The 10,012-nt window shown below is 37.9% G+C and overlaps 1 protein-coding gene across 1 annotated transcript; it reads right to left on the minus strand.

Annotated features, from left to right (window-relative positions):
* Positions 1-6,966: 6,966 nt before the first annotated feature.
* On the minus strand, positions 6,967-9,692 carry LOC133799658 (uncharacterized). Its single transcript, XM_062237657.1, has 2 exons — positions 8,812-9,692; positions 6,967-8,296 (listed from the first exon to the last, which is right to left on the minus strand). Exons 1-2 carry the CDS (start codon positions 9,690-9,692, stop codon positions 6,988-6,990), a joined length of 2,190 nt encoding a protein of 729 aa, XP_062093641.1. The 3' UTR covers positions 6,967-6,987.
* Between the last annotated feature and the right edge of the window lie 320 nt (positions 9,693-10,012).

Consider the following 10,012-nt stretch of genomic DNA (forward strand, 5'->3'; position numbering starts at 1 on the left):
TCATGGGTGCTATGTGGTGCAGGTAAAGGAAAAGAAAAGCTCACCCAGCCTTAAGTTGAGAGCTTAGGTGGTGATGTGTACATATGCGGCCGCTTGACCACCACGGCCAAGGAGTTCTCAGAGGAACTAGGGGATTTACCCTATTTTTGCCGCTTAGGTCGGCGGGGTTTGAAATTTTGGAACAATAATGACCTTTTTGAGTTGTAAATAACTTGTAAATGTTCTTGTGGGCCCATGAACAGTTTTATGTATCAAATAAAAAAAATCCTTTCCTTTTTACTGGTTTTCACCTTAACCTGTTAATAACACTTAGAACACGTTTTAACCAAAGGACTCAGGCAATGAGTCAAATTTCTGGTTCACCGTTCACCGTTCACCGTTACTGTTCTGGGGTAATCAGGGCATTACAAACAGGCTTGTCATGAGCTGGATCTATGCCTCTATTCATGAGTCTATGATTGGCCAACTCGTCGGGTACACCACCGCATCTCAGATCAGGCTAGCGCTTGAGCAGATCTACTCGTCTGCTACTTTTTCTCACATCTTTGAGCTTCGCACCAAGCTCCAAACCATCAATAAAGATGGCCTCACAGCCATGGTGTATATCCAAAAAAAACTCAAACTGCCTGCAACACTTTGGCCTCTATTGTTGAACCTGTCCCTCACCAAGATTAGCTTCTTTATTTTTTGCACAGCCTGAGTCGTGAGTACAATCATTCATCGACTCCATTCATATTTGGGTCCCCAAACCTTCTGTGGAAGAGTTGTTTAACCTCTTCTTAACTTGTGATGCTTGTTTAGAGTGACAACTTGCTACTGATTCCCTAAGCTCCTTTTAAGCCAATATGGCTCAACTGCCAAACCAACAGAAAAAACCCAAACCCTCTCATTCACCATTTTCTCATCCTCCACATTTCCATCCTACTAAATCTCACACTCGACCCACCAATTACCCTCGCCCTTCCTTGAGCCTCCTAAATTTCCTAGCCCTCCTCTCGCACTCACTCTTCTCCCAAACACCCATATCGACCCTGTTGCCAGATCTGCCTCAAGCCTGGTCACACAACCAATATTTGTTATCATCATGGAAATTTTCAACCGACCCAGCCTCCTCCCAAAAAATTCAACACTACTACCTCTCCCAACCCTCCACCTTCATTCATACCTCACACCACGCCTGCCACACCTTCTTCAGTGTCTGACCCACTGGTACATGGACTCCGGTGTGTCACATCACTTCACACCCGATCTTAACATGCTTGACTCTACATCTCCTTATCATGGGCATGATCAGGTAACAGTTGGTAATGGTAAGGCCTCTTCCATCTCTCATGTTGGATATGCCTATCTTCCTACTTATAACATTCTTCTTAAACTAAGACATGTTTATCATTCTCCTGCCTTGACAAAAATATCATTAGTGTTTCTAAACTCTGTCATGATAACCAGGCATTCATTGAGTTTTATCCATCTTTTTTCTTAGTGAAACATCAGGTAACCCGTCAACTTCGTCTCAAGGGTCTACTTGACCAGGGATTGTATCTCGTCTGTTCTCCCTCCTCAACTTCTGCTCCTTCCTCTCCTCAACTCCATCTTGCCATTAGCAATCCTTCAAATTTGTGGCACTACCGTCTGGGGCACCCTTCCAAAGATGTTGTTTCTTTTTTAATTTTGTCTTGTAATATTTCCAATGTTAAGCCTCCTTGTATGGATATTTGCTCATCTTGTCAATTAGCAAAATCTCACAGGCTACCATTTTCTAATTCTGTAACTTGGGTTTCTAGTCCTTTTGCTTTGGTTCATACTGATTTGTGGGGGTCTTCCCTAGTGTCGTCTGTTACTAGTGTTAAGTATTTTGTTTTTTTATTGACAACTATTCTAGATTTTGTTGGTTTATTTGCTTTAATAAAAAGATGAGGCTTATACTGCTTTTGTTCAATTTCACAAAATGGCCCAAACACAATTTCAGGCCACTATTAAGCATGTTCGTTCTAACTGGGGTGGGGAATTTCGGTCTCTCTCTACATTTTTTACATCGCTTGGTATCCATCATCAACTCTCGTGTCCTTATACCCCTCAACAAAATGGTCGTGTCGAGCATAAAAATCGGCATGTTGTCAAAACGGGTCTTACTCTTCTCACTCACTCTTCCATACCTCTATCTTATTGGCCCTGTGCTTTTAGTACAACTACTTACCTAATCAATTGGCTTCCCACCCATCTCTTCTCTCATGCCTCTCCTTATCATATTCTCTACAATAAACTTCCCTCTTACACTCACTTAAAATCGTTTGGTTGTCAATGTTTTCCATTCCTATGCCCATATAACTCCCATAAATTGGAATTGCGGTCTCGTCCGTGGGTTTTTCTTGGCTATAGCAGCCACGATAAAGGGTATCTTTGCTTGCAACTTGACACGACTCGTTCGTATGTTAATAGACATGTAGTGTTCAATGAACTGTGCTTCCCTTTTTCCCAGCCTGCTTTCACAAGTTCTCCTTCATCTTCTCCTTCCCCATCTTTTATTTCCTCTCTACCATTTCCTGGTAGTTGTTTCCCCTCTTGTCAGCCTACACCTCCAATGTTTCCTTCCTCTCGTGCTACTCCTATCCCACCTACTCATGCTACTCCCTCCCATGTTTCCTCCCCTTCTTTTTCTTCTTCTCCTCCCTCTCCTTCCTCCACGCCCACTATTCCCTTAAATATTGATCTTTGTGGCCCTCTTAATCTGCCTACCATTACTACTGTTAATAATCATCCCATGATAACGAGATCTAAAGCTGGTATTGTTAAACCTCGTGTGTTTTTTAGTGTGACAGCAGGTACCCCATGTAAGCCATCTTCTTTCTCTGAGGCCACCAAGGACCCTAAATGGCAAGCTGCTATGCACACTGAGTTCACTTATTTACACAATCAGAACACTTGGACCCTAGTTCCTCTTCCACCTGGTTCTCGTGTGTTTGGTTGTAAATGGGTCTACCGTATCAAGATTCATCCCAATGGTACTGTGGACAAGTACAAGGCCCGTCTCGTGGCCAAAGGCTTTCATCAGACAGCAGGTTTGGATTATCATGAGACATTTAGTCCCGTTATCAAGCCTACAACCATTCGCCTCATCCTAAGTGTGGTTGTCTCTCTTCACTGGCCCCTTCATAAGATTGACATTCAGAACGCCTTTCTTCACGGAGATCTTCAGGAAGATGTTTTTATGTCCCAACCGCAAGGCTTCATTGACCAAACTCTCCCCACTCATGTTTGCAAGCTTCGCAAGTCTCTTTACGGATTAAAACAGTCGCCTCAGGCTTGGTTCACTAAACTTAGTACTGCTCTTTCTAGTTGGGGTTTTGTTACTTCAAATGCATATACTTGTATGTTTATTTGGCATCAAGGGGGTCATACTCTGGTTATTCTCATATACGTAGATGATATCATCCTCACAGGGTCTTCTTCGACACTTCTCTCTAGCTTACTAACCTTCTTGAAGTCTCCATTTGCTGTCAAGGATCTTGGTCCTCTTCATTATTTCTTAGGCGTGGAGGTGCATTCTTTTGCTGACTGTCTTCATCTTAGTCAGACAAAGTACATCTGTGATATTCTTCAGAAAAATGGTATTACAGATTCCAAGACTTTTCCTACACTGCTGGCTCTTGGTTCTTTATCCTTACACGATGGCATCCCTCTCTCTTCGGCTACAAAGTATCGAAGTATTATTGTTTCCTTGCAATATTGCACACCTGCCTTGATATTTCCTTTGTTAACAAACTCTGCCAGTTTATGCACGCCCCTACTGATGTTCATTTCCAGGGCGTGAAGCGTATTTTGTGTTATCTCAAAGATACGTGACACTATGGTCTTTCTTTGCATCGCAACTCTGTTCCTTCTCTTGTTTGTTACACTGATGCTGATCGGATGACCGTCGGAGCACGAGTGCTTATTGTGTTTTTCTCGGCCACAATCTTATCTCCTGGTCTTCGTCTAAGAAAAAGGTGGTTTCTCGCTCAAGCACTGAGTCTGAATACCATGCGTTGGCAAATGGTGCTGCTGAATTGTCCTAGATTTAGTCTCTCCTCACTAAGTTACATGTTCCTTCAACTGCTCCGCTTATGTTCTACTGTGATAACATTAGTACCTTGCGTCTTGATTCCAATCTCGTGCTTCACTCTCGAACTAAACACGTTGAAATAAATGAACACTTTGTGCATGAGAAAGTTGCTCAGCATGCTTTGACGTTGGCTTATGCTCCTACTGCAAACCAGATCGTAGATTGTCTCACTAAACCTCTTGTCACTGCTCGTTTCCAGGAGTTACGCTTCAAACTCACAGTCCTCCCTCACCCTGTCAGTTTGCTGGGGGATGTTAAACAGTGATTAATCATGGTCTTTGCTCTAATTACATAATTAGTTACAATATGATTTTTTATCTTTACAATTGAGGTTGTATACAGTTGTAACAAATTCTGTTATGCTCTTGGAATTGCTAAGCCAAGATCCTATAAATGTACCCTGTTTTTCATTTGGTAATTCAAGGAATACAACACATTTATTTCCTTCAATATTGCTTTTTATATTATCTCAATAATGAGGATTGATTCAACACGTTGAGATAATTATTGGATCTTGGAACACCAAAAAATGCATGTCGAATCCAAAGATCTTGTGATGCAACTGCTTCGAGCATGATCATTGGCATGTCATGATCAGCTCGGGTGAATTGGCCTTTACATGCAGCTGGGCAATTTTTTCATTCTCAAAAGAGCATGTTGGGTGTCTCGAAAGAGCCAAAATTTGAAGATAGGAATGAGGAATACAGATGATGTTGAGAATTTTAAAAATTTGGTCAACATGAGAATATTGAAATTTTGAGAAATTTGGGAATATTAAAATTTCATATTTTTGAGGTTTGTATATGGAGAATTTGGAAAAAATTTGGAATCAAGATAAGAAGAGAAATTGTGAGTAATATTTAAATGATTTATTAAAAGGAATGATATGTATTGGTATTTCTAGAAAAAAAAAAGTCATTTAAAAAATGGTTATTGGAGGCGAAAAATAGGGGTGTTCATAAAACTACCCACACCGCACAAACCGTCCACACCGCACCACACCGCACCGCAATTCGCGGTTTAGAACCCTTCACGATGCGGTTGCGGTTTGTATTTTTGCCAAACCGCACAGTGTGATGTGGTTTGCGGTTTTAAATTTTATAAATGCGGTTCAAACCACACCGCACCGCATCATTATATATATTAACTTTTTTATATTATTTTTTTTCAATTTTACTACATTTAAAGTTAATGCATAAATATTTATATAGTATAATATAATATACACAATATCTAGAAAGAAATATAATGTTTCATAGGATTCTAACACATATTCTACTTCAATCTAAAGATATTCCTCTTTAATTAAAATAATATTTACTTTTATATTACATTTTTTATTTGTTATTAGTTTGTTATATTTTTATTGTCTTGCTTGAAGTTTATTAGCTTGTTGTACATTTAATTCTTTTGTTAAACACTTTATGGTTATGAGATTTATTATGAATCTTTCTTAATTATAATATTTAATTGTTAAATTATTTGGCGATAGGTATAAACCGCCAAAACCGCACCGCACCACACCGTATTTTTGTGGTGCAGTTTATGCGGTTTGAGGTCTATGCGGTGCGGGTTGCGGTTTAGAAAATTGTTCAAACCGCATATGCGGTTTGGTCCAAAAAATTAGAGAAAAACCACACCAATCGCACCACGAACACCCCTAGCGAAAAATACTTAATTCTTTTCAATTGTTATACTTTAATATTCAATTTTTTTTATGGCAGTAATACATAAATATCATATTTTGGTGCAATGTCAATACTCAATGTTAACTACGCATTAAGTTTTCACATGACATCTTAATTGGACTAATAGAAAGGTGACACGTACATACGTGACACATGCCACCTTAATTAGACCAATAGTAAAGTGACACATAAATACTTAACGAACATTTAACAATGAGTACTAACTATTACACTAAAATTTTGATATAGATATTATACCATAAAAAAATATTTGAGTATTAAAGTATAACAATGAAAAATATTTGAATATTTTAACCGCGATAGCACTTTAAAAAATAAAGCAACCACACAAAATTAGATCTTTGCATAAAATTTTATTAAAAGTTACGACAGTACATACTCCAAAATCTTGTGGGGCTCATGTGCCTTCAATGCATTGAGCAACAAAGGTGTTGTTGCTAGTCTTTGAGTAACGAGTGAAGCATCCCGCATTAAGACTACTCTAATTATTACTTTTAGAATACGAGGACTATATCAATTGTATAATCATCCTGAAATTTTCAGCATAATTCAAAAATTAATAATCACACTAAAAGTGATTAGATTTGTATTTAAGATTTTAAACACTAAACAATGTCACAAATGATATATCAAGCCAGCCTAGAAAAGAAGAATATTACAAAGGGGACCATAAGGTGTCTTATAATAATACTTAGAAGAAAAGGAAGGGAGCAAGAGAAGAAAGGGTCGTTGACTACTCTCCTCTCCCTCATCTCACTAGAACTCTCGGTCAACGTGGGAGTATGAATGAATTTTGTAGGGTCCGTCCCTTCAGGCCACGTGTATAAGATAATTAAGAGCATCTCCAATGCAAACTACTCCAGCATTGTCTAAAATGTCTAAATCAATTAAAAAGAATATAATTTTTATTTTCTTTCTCATCCACATCACTTTTGGCAACATATTTCTTAAAAATACTCCAATGCAAGCTACCCTAAAAATTGTCAACCATGGTCCCCACATATTATTATTTAATATATCATTTTATAATTATAAATATTATCATACTAAATTTTTTAAATTCATATATTAATATAAATAAATAGTACATGATATTTAAATTAGACTAAATTTAAAAAAAAAAACTTATAAAATGACATAATCGTAATTAATCAATCTAACATAATTAAAAAAAAACTAATTAAAATGATTTCCAAATTTTGACCATATGTGTTCCACCAAGTCTGCTTGAAGATTGCGATGAATATTTCTATCACGAATTTCAGCATTTCTTTGCAGCATTGTCGGGAAGTCTGAAATAGGTCCATGCAATACTTCAACTGTTGGGGTGTCTGTAGGGCCATCATCATAATTAAAATCAACCAAACTCTCATATGCATCTCTTTCATCCTCGACAATAATATTGTGCAATATGATGCATGCATACATAATATCTTTGAGAACATCTCTTTGCCAAAAACGTGCTGGTCCTCGTACAATAGCAAAACGAGATTGAAGTACTCCAAATGCTCGCTCAACATCTGTACGTACCGCTTCTTGGCATTGAGCAAATAATTTTCTTTTCTCTCCTTGAGGTAGTGGGATAGTTTTAACAAATGCACCCCACTCTGGATAGATACCATCTACTAGATAGTACCCATTGTTGTATTGTGTGCCATTTATTGTAAACTCAACTCTTGGAGCTTGCCCTTGTAAGATTTCAGTGAATAATGGGGATTGATTTAACACGTTCAAATCATTATTGGATCCCGGAACACCAAAAAATGCATGCCATATCCAGAGATCTTGTGATGCAATTGCTTCGAGCATGATTGTTGGCCTGCCGTGATCACCTCGCGTGAATTTTCCTTTCCATGCAACTGGGCAATTTTTCCATTCCCAGTGCATACAATCAATGCTTCCCAACATGCCTGGAAAACCACGCACCTCCCCTATTTGAAGTAAGCGACGAATGTCCCCAGCATTGGGCCGTCTTAAATATTCGGTCCCAAAAATATCATTCACTCCTCGAACGAAATTGACTAGACATTCAATAGCGGTAGTTTCACCAATTCGAACATACTCATCAACATAATCGGCAGGCGCTCCATATGCCAACATTCGCATAGCAGCGGTGCACTTTTGTAATGGCGAAAGCCCCCTTCTACCGACTGCATCAAACCTCGTATGGAAATACTCTGAATGATTTTCTAGAGCTTGCACTATGCGTAGGAATACATGTCTACGCATTCTAAATCTTATTCGAAATTGATATTCTTTATACACCGGTTCATCAGAAAAGTAGTCATCGAACAAACGTTGGTGTCCTTCTGCATGACCTCTATCAATGTGGGCTCTCTTTCTTCCTTGTCTTGTTGAGCTACCCCCATCCATGAGCGCTTTGAAATATTGATCATCATGATCGTCAGTACACTCTGCAATTATGATATCCTCTAGACTCATATTGTCGTATGGATTCGGAGAATTTGGCGAATCCATTGTTGAACTTAGAGTATATGATATTTTGGAATGAAAGATGAATGAAATAGTAAAATGAATGATTGAATGGAGAGTTGAGTAAAAGGAATATTGAAATTTGGTATTTATAGACATGGTAGCCGTTTAAATATAGTCGTTAAAATATAGCCGTTAAAATGTAGCTGTTAAAATATAGCCGTTGAAATGTAGCCGTTAAAATGTAGCCATTAAAATATAGCCGTTGAAATATAGCCGTTAAAATATAGCCGTTGAAATGTAGTCGTTAAAATATAGTCGTTGAAATATAGCCGTTGAAATATAGTCGTTGAAATGTAGCCGTTAAAATATAGTCGTTGAAATGTAGCCGTTAACATATAGCCGTTGAAATGTAGTCGTTGAAATATAGTCGTTAACATATAGCCGTTAAAATATAGCCGTTGAAATATAGCTGTTAAAATATAGCCGTTAACATAAAGGATAATTTATTTAAATAAAATAAAATACATAATAATGCGGTTGATAAAAATACATAGCAATTACAACTTCAGGATATTATTCTTAATATAAGTACACAAGTTTTCATGATCTTTCTTTTGTTCATGAGTCATATGCGACGTGTCCATGATGAGATAATCCATGAATTTTGTCATCCTATTATCTTCTGCCTCTTTCTCCTTTATCGTCGCCTCTTTCTCCTTTATCGCCACCAATTTCTCCAATGCAGATGCTTTCCGTTCACTAATCTCTATAAATCTAGCATGTGTGTCTTTTTTTTCCTTCCCTTTTCTCGTTGCTGCCTTTTGGCCAGTAGGGCGCACTTCACGTACTTCATCATCACTGATGTCTGCATTGGATGAAGAAGTAAATGCCCCTGTATCTGACACCTTTGTTCTCTTACCACCTTTTGGTTGGTACATTGTATTCCATTTCGGCTCATCCTTTAGCAATCTCCAACAGTCCACAAGCAGAAAATTTGAGTTGTTATTTTCAGATTTGTACAATTGATGTACATTCTCAAGAATTTGCTCATCAGACCAACCACTGTGATGTGCTAATTGAACTCGTTTATAAAATCCATTGAATTGCGCCACCTTTTGATTCATCTTGTTCCAATGGTCTTTGCATTGCCTTCCAGTCCTTGCTTGCTCACCTTTTTGGTTGGTGTTGAAGTAATCTGCGATTCGAGCCCAGAAATGTGTAGAAGTCTGGTCATTCCCCACAATGGCATCCTTACATGTATTAAGCCATCCACTTATCAGAAGTATAGTGGCTTCCTTGCTCCATTTGACTTTACATTTATGCCTTGATTCATCTTCATTGTGTAGAACTACATTTTCCAACCCTTCAACACTATGTTCAGGTTGGGTTTCAGAGATAGATGTCGATGATGTTTCACGATTCAAATCAATACTAGACTTTTCCATACTTGGCCTATAATTTCTTAAAACAATTTCGGGTTGGTGTAGGGAAGGCATATGAAATGCATATGGTAGTGAATTTGTTGGTGTGAAGAATGGAGCTTGTTGGGGTGTCTCAATAGAGCCAAAATTTTGGTAAGGATAAGAGGACATGGGATAATTTTGAGAATTTGGAAAACTTTGGTTAAATTGATAATATTGAAATTTTGGATTTTGAGGATTAGTAGAGGGAGTATTTTGAAAATTTTGATTGAAATGAGAATATTGAAAATTTGGATTTTGGGGATTGGTATGTGGAGAAAATGATGAATTTTGAAAATTTAGAT

The sequence above is a fragment of the Humulus lupulus genome, chromosome 9 (genome assembly GCF_963169125.1).
Source record: "Humulus lupulus chromosome 9, drHumLupu1.1, whole genome shotgun sequence".
Classification (NCBI taxonomy): domain Eukaryota; kingdom Viridiplantae; phylum Streptophyta; class Magnoliopsida; order Rosales; family Cannabaceae; genus Humulus; species Humulus lupulus.

What these genes read in the sequence shown, in the direction of transcription:
- LOC133799658 (XM_062237657.1), bottom strand. Translation starts at nt 9,692, where the DNA reads ATGGAAAAGTCTAGTATTGATTTGAATCGTGAAACATCATCGACATCT. An exon ending in ATTAAGAATAATATCCTGAA is followed by an intron (nt 8,297 to 8,811) that starts GTTGTAATTGCT and finishes ATATACTCTAAG; the next exon opens with TTCAACAATGGATTCGCCAA.